This window comes from Lepisosteus platostomus, chromosome 24, assembly GCF_059453375.1.
Source record: "Lepisosteus platostomus isolate fLepPlt1 chromosome 24, fLepPlt1.hap1, whole genome shotgun sequence".
NCBI classification, from domain to species: Eukaryota; Metazoa; Chordata; class Actinopteri; order Semionotiformes; family Lepisosteidae; genus Lepisosteus; species Lepisosteus platostomus.
In genome coordinates this window covers 3,999,628-4,021,521 of record NC_142634.1, presented here as the reverse complement: position 1 = coordinate 4,021,521, position 21,894 = coordinate 3,999,628, and the positions used below count along the sequence as shown (strand labels likewise).

The 21,894-nt window shown below is 54.0% G+C and overlaps 1 protein-coding gene across 4 annotated transcripts in view; it reads right to left on the bottom strand.

Annotated features, from left to right (window-relative positions):
- Positions 1–866: 866 nt before the first annotated feature.
- The window catches only part of pisd (phosphatidylserine decarboxylase), a 32,474-nt gene continuing 11,446 nt past the window's right edge, over positions 867–21,894 (bottom strand). Inside the window, exons 1-8 of one of the 4 annotated variants that reach the window (XM_088617894.1) lie at positions 20,068–20,228; positions 14,526–14,839; positions 9,225–9,390; positions 8,487–8,723; positions 5,213–5,351; positions 4,888–5,037; positions 4,286–4,446; positions 867–2,987 (exon numbers count right to left, since the gene is read on the bottom strand). In XM_088617894.1, coding sequence (XP_088474020.1) covers positions 2,763–2,987; positions 4,286–4,446; positions 4,888–5,037; positions 5,213–5,351; positions 8,487–8,723; positions 9,225–9,390; positions 14,526–14,572 — 1,125 coding nt within the window. In that variant the 5' untranslated portion in view covers positions 14,573–14,839; positions 20,068–20,228 and the 3' untranslated portion in view covers positions 867–2,762. Of the gene's footprint in view, positions 2,988–4,285; positions 4,447–4,887; positions 5,038–5,212; positions 5,352–8,486; positions 8,724–9,224; positions 9,391–13,504; positions 13,687–14,322; positions 14,840–20,067; positions 20,229–21,894 lie in introns of those variants that run through there. The other 3 variants (XM_088617892.1, XM_088617891.1, XM_088617893.1) reach the window with 3 other exon arrangements.

Sequence of the window (21,894 nt, the reverse complement as noted above, 5' to 3'; positions counted from 1 at the left end):
TCTCTCAGACCGCTGAGCTTTCCTTCCTAAGTTTCCACAGTTCTCCTAGTCCTGTCTGCAACATCAGCCAGCTGCACGCTGAACGAACTGCTCTATCTGCTGCTGCTGCTCGACAGCTCTGTCGTGAGCTGGGTGGGGCTGTATTCTGTTATGGTTGGGCTGTGAAACAGTAGCGTAATCACGCAAGTCTCAGCAGAAAAAGTGAACTGCATTCAAGAGAACAATGATCAACTGCTGTCAGTTCCGTGTTAAAAACACCAATTACAGGTTGTGTGTACCCATTGCTGCTACTACTCCATTTCACAGCACAACACACATCTTAATCCTGAAAACTTTCTGTTTTACTAATGGGGAGGACGGGGTGTGGAGCCAGTCTGGCGATGATTATGAAGCCCGTGAAAGGTCACAGTGAGGTCGTGGTCGGGACAGGAGAACTGGGGGGTACCGGCAGCCTCTTGGAGCCCCTCTGCTCTGACCTGTTCCCTGAAACCTGTCCTCCTGACCCCCGCTGTAAGGAGGGAGATGGCTGGACGAGTGTGGTGCCTTCTGGGGGACCGGAAGAAGAGTGTGGGGGTGGGTGAGAGTGGGAGTATGGCCGAGCCGATGGCTATGAGGTTGTGGATGTGGATGCACGCGCTGTGGGAAACCTGTTTGCAGGTGATGAGGGCAGCTTGCTGCTGCAGAAAGAGTGTGAAGGGTGGCAGCTGTGGACTGTGGAGAAAACGGACAAGAGGGCCAGGGGGTGTGTTTCCAGAAGGAAGAGTGGCCAATCCTGGAGCTGCTGCAGTGAGCCTGCTGCGCTGTACTCCGCCCCGGCCCACACCTGGACCCCTTGAAAGGCTTCGGCCAAAAAAACTCACCAACCCTTCTGTTTATTACGAATAGGCAAAATTTAATGTTTTAATTTTTGAAAACCTTTGACATGTACACAGTGTTGAATGAGACCATGTTTCAAGTATTTTACATAGTACATATAAAAATACTGTGCAACTAAATCTAAAGTCGGGATGTGTTTTTTTATCCTTAACGGACCGGAGCTACTCAGCCTAGAGAATTCTCAGCGTCACAGGCCCCTCAGTGAAATCAGCGACCCCCCCAGCCCATGACCTGCCAGAGGCGGCTCAGACTCGGGTTCAGGTTGGGGTCAGAGTTCCCTGGTTTCCCCAGCGCGCTGCCAGGGTGGAGTAACGGCTCAGGACTCCCTGCAGGCGAGACTCCTCTGAAACCCAACCCAGACCCTGCATCGGCAGCGATCGTACTTGACGCATCTTCACAGTGGAGTATCGTCCTTCCAACACAAAGGTACAAGGAACTGGTGGCAAACAACAGCAATTTTAATTTTGGCACTACTGGGGAATCCTAAAAAGCACCAGCACCTAGAGTCTCCAGCCTCCACCCTCCACTGCCACATCACCCATTCATTTACACCCACAACACATCAGCCTTTCCTGCTTTTAAACATTTCTTGGCTTTCAACTGTGACTCTTGCTCGGTTTAAACAACACTGATCTTCTTGAGAACCCCAGCGACAGTATCTTGCACTTACAGGGCAAGCGCTGAAACATCCCCCAGTTCCTCCACGTGTTGAACTGCTGCCAGGGCACGCGCTCACGAACAGGAGAACAGTCACCCGTTCGCACGCGTGAGGTGCAGCACGTACAGTTTGCTCACAGCCGAGCACCTCTTCTCCCGCCCACCAGGGGGGCTGGCCCTGGCGACAGGGACGGGCCGCAGGACAGCGGACGAGCGCGGACGGTCGGGGAGGAACGGCCGCAGAAAGAGGAAGCACCAGCCGGTGGTCACTCATGCAGTGGGGCGGAGCGGTCACTTCCACAGTGCAGGAGCGGTCGGTTACTCCCCCAGGCCAGAGGGGTGGTCACTCCTGCAGCCCAGAGGTCACTCCCACAGTGCAGGAGCGGTCGGTTACTCCCCCAGGCCAGAGGGGTGGTCACTCCTGCAGCCCAGAGGTCACTCCCACAGTGCAGGAGCGGTCGGTTACTCCCCCAGGCCAGAGGGGTGGTCACTCCTGCAGCCCAGAGGTCACTCCCACAGTGCAGGAGCGGTCGGTTACTCCCCCAGGCCAGAGGGGTGGTCACTCCTGCAGCCCAGAGGTCACTCCCACAGTGCAGGAGCGGTCGGTTACTCCCCCAGGCCAGAGGGGTGGTCACTCCTGCAGAGCAGAGGTCACTTCCACAGTGCAGGAGCGGTCGGTTACTCCCCCAGGCCAGAGGGGTGGTCACTCCTGCAGAGCAGAGGTCACTCCCACAGTGCAGGAGCGGTCGGTTACTCCCCCAGGCCAGAGGGGTGGTCACTCCTGCAGAGCAGAGGTCACTCCCACAGCTCAGAAGAGCGCTGTAGGACGGGTGTCTGCGGACAGCGTTCGTACAGCCGCCCTTCCATCAGTTCAATGGAACTCGAGAGGCAGGCGGGAGCTTGGCGGAAGTAAACACAGGACGCTGGGCCCCGCCGTGTGCGTCTGACCCTGCTCTCGTGTTTCTGTGTCTGTAGCCGCCTCCGCTGTACCGGCGAGGGGCGACGCTCGGCGCACGGCTTCGCCAGTCCAAACCTCCGGCGGCTCGCGGAAGCCCTCGTTTTTATACGAGCGCGCGTTCGAGGGAGGAGAGAGAGGGAGGGGGGCCGGCCGTGTGCGCGTGCGCGTGCGCGTGCGCGCGGGTCTGTCTGGACTGGAGCGCGCAGCGTGTCCGGGACCGCGCGCCACGGTCCCGGGTCCAGGCGTGGCCCTGCGCCGGAGTCTCTCTCGCTCACATGGTGCCCAGGGCCTCGCCGAAGCGAATCTTCTGCCCCGCCTTCAGGCTGAAGGTGAAGTCCTTGGGGGCCTCGAACAGCAGGACGATGGTGGAGCCCAGGTTGAACTCGCCCAGGTGCTCCCCCTTGCGCATGTAGACCCCCTCCCTGTTGTTGTTGGACACGTAGCTGAAGTCGTTGAAGGAGCCCTTGCTGTAGCGCGGGCTGTTGGTGTGCAAGTCCTGCACAGGGGAACAGGAGAGAGAGGGAGTGAACGGGGAGGAGGTGGAGAGGAACACGCAGAGGAAAATGCTCGTATTCAGCAGGAACGGCAGTGACTCCGTGTGCCGTCCCCTCCCACAGGACTGCCAGCCAGGAGACAGGGCTGCGTCTGCACAGCCCCACACTTACAACCTCTTCTCAGCCTCCACAGCACACTCAGAACTGCCCAAAACAGGGGAGCAGAGGCAGAAATCTTTCAAGCGCCTGCAGCAGGTAGGTGGTGCCTTAACCACTGCAGACCTGCAGGGGGAGCTGGCAAGCTCCTCTGTGTCCTCCCCTCCCACACTGCCAAGCCCAGGAGAGAGAGGACAGAGCAGGACGCTGTTAACCCTGCGCTCCAGCTGCATTTCTCTTAGTACTTTTAATTGGGCGGTGCAGTGGCTCTGTGGCTAAGGATCTGTGCCTGCTCATCCATTTATACAGCGCCCCTGGAAGGTTGCCGGTTCGTATCCTGTGGCCGGCAGAGGAATCCTACTCCGTTGGGCCCCTGAGCAAGGCCCTTCACCCCAACTGCTCCAGGGGCGCTGTACAATGGCTGACCCTGCGCTCTGACCCCCAGCTTCTCTCCCTGTCTGTGTGTCTCATGGAGAGCAAGCTGGGGTCTGCGAAAAGACAAATTCCTAATGAAAGAAATTGTATCTGGCCAATAAAGTGATCTTATCTCTTCTCTCTTAATTACATACTCTTTTCAACTCAGTGTCCAGTTCCGGTTTTCATTCTGTTCACGAACACAGGGGGCGCTACAGAAGAACTGCTGATAGTATCAGCATGGAGGTCCTCCAAGCAGACGTCACACACAAAACTGGGACTCCCTCGATCTCCGACTCCCCCGATGTGATCGCCAAGAGCGAGAGAGGGGTGACCAGAGTCCCGCCACCCCAGCCCTGCCCACGCTCAGTCAGCGACGCGCCCCCTCTGCAGGCTAGTGACCGAAAGGAAGCCTTGACTGGACTAACAAGCTGCTTTACAGTGTGGAAAAATAAAACCTGCAAATATTCCAGAGGGTTGGAACTTGCAAAACGCAAAAGTGAAAAGGCCACGGCCAGCAGGTTTCAGAGCCGAAAGCAGTCAAACCCGTTGCCATTAATCTTCTTATGAAGTTAAATAAGCGCTCCGACTCTGGAGCCGAGATCACGGGCGGGAGAGGAGAGCAGGACAGGGGTCCCCAGAGCTCACCCGCGCGGGAGCCTCCAGGTGCTGGGACGTGTGAAGCTCACACCGGCAGCGGGAGGGGTGTCGGGGTACAGGGGGGTCTCACCTTGTCGAAGTAGATGCGGATGGAGCCCACGTTGGTGGCGCCCACGGCCGTGAGAGAGAAGAAGCCGTGGGTCCACTCCCCACTCAGGACCACCCGCTCGTTGTGGCAGAACAGCTCCTTGATCCAGCGAGCCACTCCAGGGTTGACGGACATCAGGGAGCCTGGGGGTGGGGGGGGACAGAAAAACGTTCCTGTCTGATCTCTGCTGGGAGAGTTTGTTATTTAGGTCCTTTCCTTCCAGGAAAATTCAGCTACTGCTTGTTTCATTTCTTCCCCCCGGGACAAGAGTCCGAGCCCGTAGCTGGTCTGCAGGGCGTCTGGCCAGCCTGACCGAGCACCCCTCCCCGCCTGTCCCCACGGCCCTGCAGAGACCCGGCCCGCGCAGAGCCAAGGTTGCGCCAAGGGGGATTAGGGCTCAGCTGAGGTAAGCAGCTAAACGCGCTCTTAATATGGCCAGCAGGAAGAGCAGACTGTGTGTGAGCCTCTCAGGTAGGACAGGTGTGCTGTAGGACAGGGACAGGGGAGGTGCAGGAAAGGTAGAGGCAAGTTGTGGACAAGCGGACAGGTGTGCTGTAGGACATGCATAAGGAAAGCTTCCTCACCTGGAAAGTGTCGTCGATGTGCCACCCTCCAGTCAGTGGGCGAGTGGAAACAGTGGTAGTCACCTGGCGCCAGGTAAATGACACAGTGATACAGCTGGTTACCCTCCTTCGTCACCAGGACATCCTGGAAGGAGCTGGAGTCTTCCTCATCTGGACAGGCAGAAACACACGTCACGCCACGTCAGACATGTACACAGATCAGAAGCTGTTTTCACATGACCCCAGTGCTTAGGGGATTCCCACGCAACACAGCAGAGGTCCAGTAATACAGGGAGGTACACTGGCCCACAATGCAAGAGAGAAGAGAAGGATTCGGGGTACTCACTGCGGTTCGGAGGCAGGCCGTCGCCCCATGTGTGTGGCCCCAAGAAAGTCTCCAGTGAGTAGGTGACCCCCTTCACCTGCTCCACCTCACAGTTCTTGACCCTGCCAAAGTGCAGGATTTTCCCATCTGACGGGCTGATCTACACAGGGCGCGCACACAGATCACAGGCAGTAAGACAGCAGGAAACCATCAGGCACAGTACAGCGTGTGATTTCCCATCACAGCCTGAGGAACAGACAGTGAGCCTGTCTCTCAATAATAATAATACAGTGTGTGATCTCCTGTCCCAGCCTGAGGAACAGACAGTGAGCCTGTCTCTCAATAATAATAATACAGTGTGTGATCTCCTGTCCCAGCCTGAGGAACAGAAAGTGAGCCTGTCTCTCAATAATAATAATACAGTGTGTGATCTCCTGTCCCAGCCTGAGGAACAGACAGTGAGCCTGTCTCTCAATAATAATAATACAGTGTGTGATCTCCTGTCCCAGTCTGAGGAACATTGAGCCTCTTTCTCAATAATAATACAGTGTGTGATCTCCTGTCCCAGCCTGAGGAACAGACAGTAAGCATGTCTCTTGATAATAATAATACATTGTGTGATCTCCTGTCAAAAGCTGAGGAACAGACAGTGAGCCTGTCTCTCAATAATAATAATACAGTGTGTGATCTCCTGTCCCAGCCTGAGGAACAGACAGTGAGCCACTCTCAATAATAATAATACAGTGTGTGATCTCCTGTCCCAGCCTGAGGAACAGACAGTGAGCCTGTCTCTCAATAATAATAACACAGAGAGAGAGAATGCTCCATCTGTCTACAGTATATGTAAATATTTTATGATATGATATGTCTTTGTTGTAAATGTCTGTAATATGTCTGTAGATTTTATTTTACTTTTATTTTATGTTTTGTTCCATGTTAATTTTATTATTTTTATTTGCTTCGGCAATAGTGATTGTACCCATTGATTGGTCATGCTAATAAAGCACCTTGAACTGAAATGAACTGAATTGAGAGAGAGAGAGAGAGAGAGAGAGAGAGATAGATCATCTGGCAGTGAAGGCACTGAGGGAGAAGGCACTCAGGGCATTCTATGCAATAAGAAGGAGGCTCTTCAACATCAACCCACCAACAAGAATCTGGCTCCAAATATTTGAAAGTGTAATCCAACCCATCACCCTATACGGCAGTGAAGTGTGGGGTCCCCTGACAGACCAGGAGTACACTCAATGGGACAAACACCCCACAGAAACTCTGCACATGGAGATCTGTAGAAACAGCCTCCATGTGCAGAGAAAAACTCCAAACAACGGGTGCAGGGCCAAATTAGGCCAGTACCCACTATTGATAAACATACAGAAAAGAGTATTAAAGTATTGGCTACACCTAAAAAACAGTGACCAAAATTTCTACCACCACAAAGCCCTGCTGAGCCAAGAGCTGAGCCCAAAACAGAGCCCCATGAGCCAGCTGGTCCTGAGGCTCACTGACCTGAGCCACACCGACACTAACCAGCATCAGGACAGCACTGCTAGAGCACCACAACCCAGACTCAAGCACATCACAGCACAGACCAAACAGCAATATCTCACACACACACAAACACAACATAAACTGGAATGCTACAGAACCCTAAATAGACAATACACACTAGCCGAATATTTGACCAAGATAAGAAACAGCAAAAAGAAACAGACCCTGACGAAGTACAGGCTCAGTGACCACAGCCTGGCCATAGAAACTGGGCGACACAGGCAGACCTGGCTGCCCAGAGAGGACAGGCTGTGCTCCCACTGCCAACAGGGAGAAATAGAGACAGAGGTGCACTTCCTACTGCACTGTGACAGATACTCTGGGATTAGAGAAACATTCTTCCCTGAATTCAGAAATGTAGTCCCAGAGTTCCCACACCTGTCAGAATCACAACGGGTCCCAATCCTACTGGGAGAGGGAGGAGGGAACTCAGTTGATCTGGCAGCCCAGTATGTGATCTCCTGTCACAGCCTGAGGAACAGTGAGTCTGTCTCCCAATAATGCTCCAGTCGCCTACAGTATATGTCAATATTTTATAATATGTCTTTGTTGTAAATGTCTGTAACATGTCTGTAGATTTTATTTTACTTCTATTTTTTGTTTTGTTTCATGTTAATTTTATTATTTTTATTTGCTTTGGCAACACTGATTGTACCCATCGGTCATGCTAATAAAGCACCTTGAATTGAGAGAAAGAGAGAGAGCACCGGAGATGGAGAGAGAGAATATTAAAGTATTGGCTACACCTAAAAAACAGTGACCAAAATTCCTACCACCACAAAGCCCTGCTGAGCCAAGAGCTGAGCCCAAAACAGAGCCCCCTGAGCCAGCTGGTCCTGAGGCTCACTGACCTGAGCCACAACGACACTAACCAGCATCAGGACAGCACTGCTAGAGCACCACAACTCAGACTCAACCACATCACAGCACAGATCAAACAGCAATATCTCACACACTGGGCCACACAAACACAAACACATAAACTGGAATGCTTCAGAAACCTTAAACAGACAATACACACTAGCTGAATATTTGACCAAAATGAAAAATAACAAACAGAAACAGACCCTGACGAAGTACAGGCTCAGTGACCACAGCCTGGCCATAGAAACTGGGCGACACAGGCAGACCTGGCTGCCCAGAGAGGACAGGCTGTGCTCCCACTGCCAGCGGGGAGAAATAGAGACAGAGGTGCACTTCCTACTTCACTGTGACAGATACTCTGGGATTAGAGAAACATTCTTCCCGAAATTCAGAAATCTAATCCCAGAGTTCCCACACCTGCCAGAGTCACAACAGGTCCCAATCCTACTGGGAGAGGGAGGAGGGAACTCAGTTGATCTGGCAGCCCAGTATGTGATCTCCTGTCACAGCCTGAGGAACAGTGAGTCTGTCTCCCAATAATGCTCCAGCTGCCTACAGTTCATGTCAATATTATATAATATGTCTTTGTTGTAAATGTCTGTAATATGTCTGTAGATTTTATTTTACTTCTATTTTTTGTTTTGTTTCATGTTAATTTTATTATTTTTATTTGCTGTGGCAACACTGATTGTACCCATCGGTCATGCTAATAAAGCACCTTGAATTGAGAGAAAGAGAGAGAGCACCGGAGATGGAGAGAGGGAGAGAGCGCCGGGGAGAGAGAGAGAGGGAGAGAGAGAGAGGGAGAGAGAGCGACAGATCCCCAGCAGCAGGGAGGGAGGCAGACGGGACTCTGGAGACCACTCGCCCCGTGCCTCACCACGCAGTGCGAGTCGCAGACGGGCCGGGCCTGCGGCTTGAGCTTCCTCCTGAAGAACTCGCTCAGGTTGCGGTAGTGGTGCAGGTCCTCCACCGCCGCCTCCTTCATGTCCACGCCGAAGGTCCAGATGTACAGGCTGTACACGGGCTTGCGCAGCCAGGTGGGCAGCTCCACCTGGTTCAGGCGGCCCCAGGCGCGGGACAGCAGGCGCGTGGGGATGGACTTGTACAGGGCAACCTGGCGGAGAGGGGCAGGGTCAGGCCAAGACTCGGGCACACTGCCCGCCGGGACCTGGGGCAGCACAGCTGTCTGCCAGCGCGAATCGGGAGCTCCGCAAGATTCGGACAGCACTCGCTCACACTGCCCCCTGACCGGCGCCGTCTGTCGGGGGTGGAGCGTCCCTCTTCCGGGCTCACAGCATGGCCCAGGCAGACACGAGGGCACCCCGCCACTCCCAGCAGACTCGGCGAATTTCATTCTTCAATGCAAAAGCGGCTGCCCCCTCCAATCCAGGAGACACATTTTCAGTTTCCTCTCCTTGCCCCCCTGGCGGGGGGCTGGCCCAGGTGCGCTCAGCAGCTCAGGGGCAGAGGAGCCTGCTGCTCGTGCAGTGACGGTGTTTGGGTTTTGCGGGTCTGGATGCTGGGATAGCACACGCACACACTCGTGAAACCGCGGGTCGGGCAGACACACAGCGCGGCGCCGCACACAGCCCACCTGCCCTGGCACAGTACTCACCCTGCTGGTGGGCCGCCAGCCCACTTTGGCCAGGGGTTTGAGGGCACCGAAGGGCAGGAAGTAGTAGAGGAAGGAGAGTGGCCATGAGCGCAGCTTCAGCGTGGAACGGGACATACAGCTGAGCTGGCCCAGCCGCCGCCGCAGAGCCAGCTGAGGAAACTGCAACCTGCACACGCACCACACGCATGCGGGGGACACGCAAGAGACATATGAGAGATCAGGACATGCAGGGGACATGGGAGAGATCAGGACAGGCATGGGACAGACAGAGAGAGACAGACAGAGAGAGACAGACAGAGAGAGACAGACCCCAGTACAAGTACAGAGGGAGACCGTGACAAACAGGACAAGAGAGACAGGCAGACAGACAGATTAGATCAGAGCTCAGTACTGCACACATCCTTACAGTCACACCCGGACACGTGGGTCACTATCACTAGCGTCATTTCCCAACATCCTCAGGCCACAGGTCCTGTCCGTCTCCCTGTCGCGGGACACGCCTCTCTCACACTGCTGCAGGACTGGCACAGCTCACAGCACAGAGCGAACAGTCAGCACGCCGGCAGTTCAGCTCCAGCAAACAAGCTCCCACCTCTCACACACACACACCGCCCCCTCGCATGTACAGATATACACACGCATAGGCACCCTCACGCTGGGTTTACGGTGTGCTGGCCTCTCCACCACTTCTGAGAATGCAGGGACCCTGCAGGGACTGCTGGCCCAAGCCAGGCCGGGTGTAAGGCTGGGCCGGCTGACCCGGAGAGGGCCCGGACCGCATTGGGATCGTTGGACATGTCCGACATTAAAAACAGCCACACCAGTCTCAGTTTTGAGCAGCAGAGCTCTACAGTCTCTGGAGGGCTAACCTGGGACTGAATATACCCTTCCTAGATCAGCTGTCCTAACAACACCCGGCTTATCACAACTTTTAAGACGGTTAAGGACACAAACACAACACTAACATGCATTAAGTATGTAGAAGTGCAAGGTGACATGATACTTCCTAATCCAGATTATCGCTTGTGTGTCAGGGAACTGGGTCAGACAGGACTTCCTCTGAAAGCGATTACCTAGGTAGCAGGCTAATCCAGCGTGCGGACTGCAGGGACTGCTGGGATAGCCCGCCGAGCTGTCAGAAAGAGCAAGGAGCCACCTTTAAAATCAGCAGGCCGCAGGCTCACCTGGGATTTAAGACTCTCTCAGGGCCTATAAAAACGCGATCGTCTTTTACCGACGGATATTCTTCCCACGCCACTGAGCCAGGAACATCCTGAAAACATCACCGCGTGCAGCCCAGATACCCCCCCGACTTCCACCTCAACACGTGCGTCTGTGCACCAGATCATCAGCCCACACTCTTACAGACTGACCTTTCACCTGGAACCTTTATTCCAGACTCACTGGTCATCTCATACTGCCCACCACCCCCTGATCCTCATGTCCATCTAGTCCAGTCTCCTTGTACCCTCACACACACACACAGCCCCCCCCCACCCCGGTCTCTTCAGGAGCCCCCAGAAGGCACCACGCTCGTCCAGCCATCCCCCTCCTTACATCAGAGGACAGGAGGAGGACTGGCTGACCGTTTCAGGGAACGGGTCAGAGCAGAGGGGATCCAAGAGGCCCCCCAGTTCTCCTGTCCCGACCACAACCTCACCGTGACCCTCAGACTGGCTCCACACCCCCAGCCCTGCAGGTGGGCTGGTCTCTTCCTAAATCCAGGCAACTCCCACCTTGCCCCTTCACCTGTGCCTCCAGTCTCACCTGTCCTGTCCCTCACCTGCCCCTCCCACGCACGCACACCTGAGGACTGAAACACCACTTTCTCTCGGCCTTTCAGCGCAAGACCACAGCTCCTGCACCCAGCCGACTCATCGAGAAAAAACAAACACTCAGCACCCGAACTGCGATTACGGTGACAAAGATGAAAACCGCAGGTAACAGAAACTGATGTCTCGCAGTCTTCTGCCCTGATGGGTCAACAACAGAACAGCCGTGGTCACCTCCAGGTACCCTGGAGTCCCGGAATGCATGTAGCTGCTTTTGATTTTAAAACTGACTGCTCAGTGATGCAATTAGCATCCCTCCAGCACTGCAGGAACACTGTGAAGCTCAGACAGCACACGGATAGCTGATACATTCTGGAGCTGAAGGGAGCGTCCCACACTGACAGGCTGAGGGAACTGAGTCTCTTTAGTCTGAAGGGAGTGTCCCACACTGACAGGCTGAGGGAACTGAGTCTCTTTAGTCTGAAGGGAGTGTCCCACGCTGACAGGCTGAGGGAACTGAGTCTCTTTAGTCTGAAGGGAGTGTCCCACTCTGACAGGCTGAAGGAACTGAGTCTCTTTAGTCTGAAGGGAGTGTCCCACACTGACAGGCTGGGTGAACTGAGTCTCTTTAGTCTAAAGGGAGTGTTCCACACTGACAGGCTGGAGGAACTGAGTCTATTTAGTCTAAAGGGAGTGTTCCACACTGACAGGCTGAGGGAACTGAGTCTCTTTAGTCTGAAGGGAGTGTTCCACACTGACAGGCTGAGGGAACTGAATCTCTTTAGCCTGAAGGGAGTGTCCCACACTGACAGGCTGGAGGAACAGAGTCTCTTTAGTCTGAAGGGAGTGTCAAACACTGACAGGCTGGAGGAACTGAGTCTCTTTAGTCTGAAGGGAGTGTTCCACGCTGACAGGCTGGAGGAATTGAGTCTCTTTAGTCTAAAGGGAGTGTTCCACACTGATAGGCTGAGGGAACTGAGTCTCTTTAGTCTGAAGGGAGTGTCCCACACTGACAGGCTGGAGGAACTGAGTCTCTTTAGTCTAAAGGGAGTGTTCCACACTGACAGGCTGGAGGAACTGAGTCTTTTTAGTCAAAAGGGAGTGTCCCACACTGACAGGCTGAGGGAACTGAGTCTCTTTAGTCTGAAGGGAGTGTCCCACATTGACAGGCTGGAGGAACTGAGTCTCTTCAGTCTAAAGGGAGTGTCCCACACTGACAGGCTGGAGGAACATGAACCAGAGGATGCAAGTGGAAACTAAAGAAACGTGCATTTAAAACCAACAGCAGGAGGCAGTTCTTTACACAAAATGTGATGGGAGTGTGGAACAAGCTTCACAGCCATGTTGTTGAAGCTGATGCCCTGCTTTCCATCAAGAAACAGCAGGGCTGAATGGCCTCTCGTTTGTAAGTTGATGTTCCTATGGACCGAACAGCATCATCTGAAGCCATGGAGCCATTAAACAGCTATCCAGGTTGGGGCAAAAGTATCCCAAGAATAACCTAGCTGTGTTTCCTTAAAGCAGGCAGAATCATAGAGACGCCCCTTCACTTCCAGCCCGCGATCGGGATGCCAAACCACAACAAACATCCAATGTCCTACTGCTGCTTTCTAGCAACAAGGAGCAAATCTTGCTTTGGAGGAAAGGCTTTTGATAAACCCAGCCAGACTGATTTTTTACTCAATGCAAAAAAGGAAGAAATACAAACAAACAAAAAGCACCTCTGTACAAAAAGTACAAAATCCAAGCCACACCAACGCAGGTGCTGCGTGAGTGTTTACTGCAGCCGCCGGAACGCAGAGAAAACCACCAGCCCGTCACTGCCCGATCGCTCGGAAACCTGCTGCAGCCTTCAGGGGGCAGGGAGGCGTGAGAATCGCAGAGCAGGAGGCCATTCCGACAACGCTGGGATTTTCCAAGCCTTCGGCACGGAAAACTGCCAGGGCCGCTGCCCCCGATGTGAACGAGAGACAGCGCTCAGCACGCAGAGTGGGCACGACAGCAGCGGTCCCGCAGGGCCTGAGGCAGACGCTCTCTGGGAAGGCTGGTATTATCTCCCCTGTCCGGACTGGAAGAGCCTCCAGGAAGCACCAGCACTTCGTCCCAGCGCCGCAGGGTCTCCTCCAACAGAGAGGAGAGACCGAGGGGTGCAGCAAGCAGCCCCCTCCCCCTCTCCCCCTCTCCCGTGCAGAGAGCACACAGAGCCATGGCCACACACAGCTCCCGGGTCCTGCAGGGACAGGCAGCCCACTGAACCCCTCCAGACCCCGGCGCGCACACGGCACCGTGCCACAGACACACTGCGCAGCCCCACGGTGCAATACACGCACCACACCGCACAACACACAACGCAAGACACGACGCGCGCCACACCGCACACAACACGCAAGACACGCCACACGCCACACCGCACCGCACAGCGCCACAGCCAGCCATTTCAGAAACCAAGACACGCATCTCTCGGAAACTGCTCACGCCTCACCCCTGCTCCCAGTTTCTCCACAATACCTGCTGTCGGACCCCTCGAGCGCGGTGGAGCCCGGACTCCCTCTACGTTCCAGTTTTCTCCAGCCGGCGAGCACGCATCCTCCCTCCCTCACAGACGGCGTCACGCAGGTCCCAGCGCTGCCTAGAGCGTCTGGCGGGAACGAGCCTGGACTCGGCACAGCTGCAGCTGACCACTTCGCCCACTGCAAAGAACAGGCACCAGGGGTCTGGCCTCCCAGCCCCCAACTCCGCTGGGTTTGATCTGCCTCCGAGCCCCACTGCCTGCCTGCCTGCCTGCCTGCCTCTCCGCGCCCCCTCCCCCTCCCCTCTTCACTGCAGACGCACTGCGCCCAATCACAGGCACCGGCGCTCAGCCCTGAGCTCTTTCTCATGCAAACACACCGAGACGGGCTGGGGGAGAAAGGACAGTGCAGAAACTTCCTCCTCCTGCTTGCAAAACCCCACAGAGCACGACGGGGAAGTGAGAGAGCAGAGAGCGAGGACCGGCGGCCTCCCCCTGTTTCTGCCTGAGCCCGGGAGCCCAGCACTGCAGAAACCGCACAGGAAAGCTTAGGGGCAGTACACGGCAAGCAGGCCAAACACGGGCTCTGCACCACAGCGAGAGGGCTTTGCACATGACACACGCCGACACACAACACGCACACTCCCCCGCCGCCTCTCCCTCGCAGGCCTGCCATCTCTGTCCTGAGCCGGCCCGGACTCTTCCTCTCCCCTCCCTCCCTCCCTGGAGCTGCGCCAGTCCCTGCGAGTCAGTCCGTGGGTCCGTCGGGGTCAGTCGGCGGGCACCGGGCAGTGCCGTGCTGTCCAGCGGTAGTTACCTGAATCGTGTCCGGTGGCTGGGAGCAGCGTTGGCCTCGCTGCGGCCGCCGCCGCCCCCCCCCTCGCCGCCGCCCCCCCCCGGCGCTCCGCGCTCCCCTGCCTGGCTCGAGCCGCCGCCCGGCCGCAGCCTGCGGGCATGGACCTTAACTCTGCGGAGGTTGTAGCAAGAAGGAGGACTATGTAAAGACCTGCAGCATCTCACCATTTCCCTGTACTCCACGGCGCTTTCCGCAGGTAGCCCTGGCACATGATCGCGCGATTAAAAGAGCTGAGCTCTCTCTCTCTCTCTCCTGCTGGCCTTCAGCCTCCGGCACGGGCGGATGTGACGCCGTCCAGGATAATCCTGCCTCCTCCCCTCCTCCTCCTCCTCCTCCGCGCGAGGCTCTGCCGATGTCCCTGCTCGCCGGCGGGTCTCAGCCGCCGCAGCAGCGCTGATGCTCTCCTGCCTCTTCTCTCTCTCTCTCTCGCTCGCTCTCGCGCGCACAGAGGCCGGGTGCGTGGGGGAGGGGGGCCCTGCTGGCTTTGCGGGAAGACACAGCCCCGTGAGAACCGAGCGCCGCTGCAGACGGGCCGAAAACCGGCCTCCCCGGGCCGACCCGGCGTGGAGGCTGCCTCGCCGGACAGCCTCAGCCCTGCGGTGTTGAATTTGAAAGGTGCACGCCTCCGATAAAGACACCCACCCCCCGGAACCAAGACAGGCGAGCTCTGGGATTAGGGAGGAAAAGACGGATTCTGGGAGAGCGGGCAGCACAGGCTGGAAGCCTGCTGTCTGAAGACAGGGGCGCTGATCGTCACTGTCTGGGTGCACAGGCCCGATGTCTCAGAGAGCAGCAGAGGCCTGATGCTCAGATGACACAAGCGCGACAGCATTGCCTGGTCCCGCCTGCAGCGAGCCTCCTGCAGGGCCTGACTCAGACACTCCCGCCATGAGTGCTGCATGCCAAAGCCCCTATCTCGATTTTTCATCCCAAAATAGCAGGGCTTCGAAGTAAAAAAAAAAATCTAACTGTTATTTCTCCTTGTGTTTAATAATAAAAGATTATCATCCTCATCATCTCCAGTGATAAAGGTGTAATTAAGCAAGCCACAAAAGCCTAACAGCTCTTGGACTGAAGACGCAACTGGCTTTACAAGTTTTAACTCATTTAAGATTTTCCCTGTTGCAACACCCAAGAAATCTTCACGGCTGTAAACATCTGAAGACAATCACTAGAATATTCAGATGGTAAATGTTTCCAGAATGCTTCTCAAAGTAGAAGCAGTGTCTACAGTCCAGTCAGGTGTCTAAGTGTGTGTGAATTCAGGGGGACTGTGAGAGGACAGGGACAGCAGTGTCTCTAGCAGTGTCTCCAGTCCAGTCAGGAGTGTGTCAGTGTGTAAATTCAGGGGGAGTGTCAGACGAGAGGGACAGCAGTGTCTCTAGCAGTGTCTCCAGTCCAGTCAGGAGTGTGTCAGTGTGTAAAGTCAGGGGGAGTGTGAGAGGAGAGGGACAGCAGTGTCTCTAGCAGTGTCTCCAGTCCAGTCAGGAGTGTCTCAGTGTGTGAATTCAGGGGGAGTGTGAGAGGAGAGGGACAGCAGTGTCTCCAGTCCAGTCAGGAGTGTGTCTGTATGTGAATTCAGGGGGAGTGTGAGAGGAGAGGGACAGCAGTGTCTCTAGCAGTGTCTCCAGTCCAGTCAGGAGTGTCTCAGTGTGTGAATTCAGGGGGAGTGTGAGAGGAGAGGGACAGCAGTGTCTCCAGTCCAGTCAGGAGTGTGTCATTGTGTGATTCAGGGGAGTGTGAGAGGAGAGGGACAGCAGTGTCTCCAGCAGTGTCTCCAGTCCAGTCAGGAGTGTGTCAGTGTGTGAATTCAGGGGAGTGTGAGAGGAGAGGGACAGCAGTGTCTCTAACAGTGTCTCCAGTCCAGTCAGGAGTGTGTCAGTGTGTGAATTCAGGGGAGTGTGAGAGGAGAGGGACAGCAGTGTCTCCAGTCCAGTCAGGAGTGTCTCAGTGTGTGAATTCAGGGGGAGTGTGAGAGGAGAGGGACAGCAGTGTCTCTAGCAGTGTCTCCAGTCCAGTCAGGAGTGTGTCAGTGTGTGAATTCAGGGGAGTGTGAGAGGAGAGGGACAGCAGTGTCTCTAGCAGTGTCTCCAGTCCAGTCAGGAGTGTCAGTGTGTGAATTCAGGGGGAGTGTGAGAGGTGAGGGACAGCAGTGTCTCCAGTCCAGTCAGGAGTGTGTCAGTGTGTGAATTCAGGGGGAGTGTGAGAGGAGAGGGACAGCAGTGTCTCCAGTCCAGTCAGGAGTGTGTCAGTGTGTGAATTCAGGGGTAGTGTGAGAGGAGAGGGACAGCAGTGTCTCTAGCAGTGTCTCCAGTCCAGTCAGGAGTGTGTCAGTGTGTGAATTCAGGGGAGTGTGAGAGGAGAGGGACAGCAGTGTCTCCAGTCCAGTCAGGAGTGTCTCAGTGTGTGAATTCAGGGGAGTGTGAGAGGAGAGGGACAGCAGTGTCTCCAGTCCAGTCAGGAGTGTCTCAGTGTGTGAATTCAGGGGGAGTGTGAGAGGAGAGGGACAGCAGTGTCTCCAGTCCAGTCAGGAGTGTGTCAGTGTGTGATTCAGGGGAGTGTGAGAGGAGAGGGACAGCAGTGTCTCTAGCAGTGTCTCCAGTCCAGTCAGGAGTGTCAGTGTGTGATTCAGGGGAGTGTGAGAGGAGAGGGACAGCAGTGTCTCCAGTCCAGTCAGTAGTGTGTCAGTGTGTGAATTCGGGGGAGTGTGAGAGGAGAGAGCTCAGTCAGTACATCATCCCTACTAAACACAATGAGTCCCAACAGGTAAAAGCTGCCAGTCAGTGCGGGTTCTTTCATCTCTTTACAACCCAGTGAGGACAATGAGACAGAACCAGACTGCAGACTCCCAATGCACAGCAGCTTGACCCAGTCCAGGTTTCCCTGAAAGACGCAGCACTCTTGAACAGACCCAGACGACCACCTGCAGTCCCCACTACTGTCCACAGCTGCAGGCGACAGAGGTGTGACCTGTCCGGGCGTGTTGTCTGAACGTGTCCCCCCGCAGGGCCCAGGCACCCTGGATGTTTCCAGCAGTCTCAGTCATGTGCACCTCAATATGAACCAACAGACATGGCTGCCTAATTGGCTGTGAACAGCAGGGGTCCAAGAGGTTGCACAGAGTCCAGCCCTGTGGCTGCTCAATGCTGCGAACAGGCTGACCTGGCAGGTCACCCAGGAGCTGGAGCCCTGCCTGGAACAGAGGAAGATGAAGCAGGAGGGGCTGAGGTCAGCCCCCCTCCCTCTCTCACTCCTCCCCTCCCCCTCTCTCACTACATTCCTGAGGGGCCCTCTGACCTCGAGCTGCTGTACTGTATATATCAGGATTCAAACAGCTCTACTGCCATGGCTGATGAATTACAGTGTGGCCAAAGCAGTGACAATTAACAAAATAATTACAGACTTTTACATTACGAACATTATTTGAGTGGGTCATTTGCTGCTCCTCAGGCTGTGACAGGAAACCGCGTACTGGGCTGCCAGCTCATCCGAGTTCCCTCCATCTTACCTCTCCCAGTAGGACTGGGAGCTGTTGCGATTCTGGCAGTTGTGGGAATTCTGGGATTAGAAGTCTTATTTCAGGGAAGAATGTTTCTCTAATCCCAGAGTATTTCTCACAGTGCCGGAGGAATTGTACCTCTGTCTCTGTACATCTGCTGTTCTCTTGCCTCTCAGCTTGTACTATTCCGCCCAGCCCCAGATCGACTCCTCCTCCTCTCCCAGCACCAGTCCGGTCCGGTTCCCTGCAGTACAGTCTGTCCCTCTACTTGCAGGCTTGTCTGGACCTGCACTCAGCCCTGGAGAGCCAAGAGAGGGAGTGCCCCACAGGTGTGCGCATGGCCCTGCAGCACTTCACATGGCACACACCTGACAGGGAATCACACTCCCACTGTCCACCCCAGATCTTACTATTTGCTGCCAATAGCAGGTGCTTATAAATTTATTTTACAGTAAAACGCACAGGGCTAATGTATGGAAAACAGAGAGCGCTTCAGCTTCACCTTTAGGGATTTGTAACAGAGGGCTGCATCTGGGAAACGCCAACCTGGATTAAAGTGCCCTGCAATGGGACACCAATGTATTTACCTGAAATGAAGCGGAGATGGAGGGTAGGTAAAGGTAAAAAAGCAGTATCACTGCTGTCCCTCTCCTCTCACACTCCCCTGAATTCACACACTGACACACTCCTGACTGGACTGGAGACACTGCTAGAGACACTGCTGTCCCTCTCCTCTCACACTCCCCTGAATTCACACACTGACACACTCCTGACTGGACTGGAGACACTGCTGTCCCTCTCCTCTCACACTCCCACTGAATTCACACACTGACACACTCCTGACTGGACTGGAGACACTGCTGTCCCTCTCCTCTCACACTCCCCCTGAATTCACACACTGACACACTCCTGACTGGACTGGAGACACTGCTGTCCCTCTCCTCTCACACTCCCCCTGAATTCACACACTGACACACTCCTGACTGGACTGGAGACACTGCTGTCCCTCTCCTCTCACACTCCCCCTGAATTCACACACTGACACACTCCTGACTGGACTGGAGACACTGCTAGAGACACTGCTGTCCCTCTCCTCTCACACTCCTCTGAATTCACACAAACTGAGACACCTGACTGGACTGGAGACATTGCAGAACAGGTTAAATCCATTTTTGCTGCATCAGGAAGCTAGAATCTCTCTTGTAGAGCTTGTTTCTCTCCTTTCATAAATATTTGCACTGCATTCACATTTACTCGTCCAATAATAGGCATGTTTGTTTTGTGTTTTCCGCATCTGTGTCAGCTGAACCAGTAATCCCAGTTCCAGCCCGTCCTCAGAGCACTGTCAGAAAACAGCACCCAGGAGGTTCAGAAGTATTACTTCTCAAGACAGATGCCCTTATCTGAGAAAGCCTAGAGCCAATGAGGAGGACAGCTCAGAGAGGTCCGGTCTGTGGCCCAGTGGACACCTGGTCAGTGTGCAGGAATGACTCTTCTCAGCCTATGCTGGACCCTACTCTGTCCAGCGACTCAGTGAGGGGAAACTCTCACGGCTTCAAATTTTTTGTAAACAAAAATTCTGCAACGGCTCAGATGTCCATTCACCTGCTGATCTCACAGGAAGTCAGCGAGCAAGACTGCAGATGTGCTTCCTGTGCGTCACTCGCACTGAGCCCCCAGACCGACGAGCACAACTCCCACATCCTTAACTTCCGCCCCCACTGGTGTGCTCACGACTGACCCCCCCCAGCTCTCTCTAAAAAGGCCAACAGAACCTCAGGGCTCATTTCTGAACCTCCTGCGGGGTTCTAGCCCCAGACCCAATCTCATCTTCAACACCGTCCAGCCCACTGATAAATCACTGGGTAGGAAAAAAAAGGTTTCCACACAGAAAAACAAAGCAGATGGCGTATAAGCCTTAGATTAACCGAATTGTACACTGTGCTGTTTTAGATCGGGGCCCTGAAGAAAAACTCTACATTTTACTGATCGGAGAGACCGCACCACAGAGAATAACCCTCAAGAAGCGCCCAGAGCTCCTCTCCTGTGAATTAGACACCCAGAACTGCCAAAGCCTGACTTCCCATAACCAGTGAGCATCAGTACAGATCAACAGCACCGACTTCCATAAAACTCTTAGACCTTCACCTGTGGGAGTTTCTCCTCCAGCTGAAAAGAGAAGACTGCTTTTCTTTTGTCTGACTTACGATGGATGAAGTCAGAAGTCGAACACTACCCCTCTGTCTTCCTCTCTGTCCAGTCGGAGACAGCTCGCAGCCTTGTGACTCCTCCCGCTCCTGAAATTCATGTGGGGCTCAAGCTCGGAGGGGAAGAATGAGACCAAACTGAAAGAAGAAGTTTCTGGTCTCTTTCTCACAGCTCCGCCTCCCCCTGTGCTCCACACAGACCCACTTAAAGGCACAGGCAGGGCAGCTGTGTGGGAACAAAGACTCCGGCTCAGCAGACAGCAGCCCTGCGCCTTTAACACTCTGGCCACAGGCTTGGCTGGCCTGGCTGGAGAGCTACAGAGCTGCCAAAGCCATAACAATTAACAGACGTTTAAAACTGTTCTGCTTCAATACACACAGTGGATATCAAAAGTCTACACTCCCTCGCTGAAATCTCAGGTTTTGTCGATGCAATGGCTGAAATCAAGACACATCATAACGGGCCTTTTTTTCATTTTTAATAAGATCTTGTAGCCAACAATGTTTAAGTGAAAAACAAATGGATCGGTTTTCAGAAAAATAATTAAAAAATAAAAAAGCTTTTAATGCCTATGTTGCGCAAGTGGGCACACCCTTTATAAATTTGTAACTGTGTCAAATCATGGACAGAGGTAACTTGCCTTCACCTGACATCAACTGAAGTGACTGTGATTAGCCCTAAATAAAATCAGCTGCTCCTGTAGGACTTCCCTGAAGGTTTCTTGGCTGCTTAGTGCAGAGATAACCATGGTCCACAAGGAGCTAACAGAAAAGCTACTTCTTAGTAAAAGTAAAAACTTCTTAGTAAAAGGGATCTTCTTGCTGAGAGGTGCAGATCAGGAGAGGAATATAAAAGTATTTTAAAGGCATTACATATATCATAGAAGACCATCAGTAAGAGGTGGAGGAAATATGGCACCACCAGGACATTGCAAAGATCAGGACATCCGGGCAAGGAGAGAGCTCATCGGAGAGGCTTCCAAGAGGCCAACAGCAACCTTAAAGGAGCTGCAGGAAAACTCCCTGCATATTGTAACCATTTCACATATTCTCCACAAGTCGGAGCTGTGGGGTAGGGCAGCAAGATGGTATAAAGCCCATAATAATTTTCCAGGACGACATTCGATCTCCTTAAACCATGTGGGGACATGTTTTATGGTCTGATGAGACCAAGGTACAACTCCTTGGGCTTAATTCTAACAGCTCATCATCCCAAGAACACGGGACCTACTGTGAAGCGTGGTGGAGGCAGCAGCACGATATGGGGCTGCTTCTCTTCAGCAGGGACAGGGGCTCTGGTCAGGACAGAGGGGGAACATATCAAGATATTCTGGTGGAAAACCTGCTCTCCTCTACCAGAAAGCTGAAGTTATGCAACAAAGGCATTTTTGTTTTTAATTATTTTTCCTAAAAATGACTTTTTTTTACTTAAATATTATTGGTTACAAGATCTTGTTAAAGTAAGGAATTCAGTCTTCACATCAACAAAAGCTGAAATTTCAATAAGGGTGTGTAGACTTTTCATATCCACTGTACTTGCTGAGTATCTGACCAGGGTAAGAGACAGCAAAGAGAAACGGACCCTCTTCTTCCCTGAATTACAGGCTGAGTGACCACAGCCTGGACATAGACACTAAACACAGGAGGACTCAGTGACCACAGCCTGGCCATAGAAACTGGGCGACACAGGCAGACCTGGCTGCCCAGAGAGGACAGGCTGTGCTCCCACTGCCAGCGGGGAGAAATAGACACAGAGGTTCACTTCCTACTGCACTGTGATTCTGGGATTGGACAAACATTCTCCCTTAAAATAACAAATCTAATCCC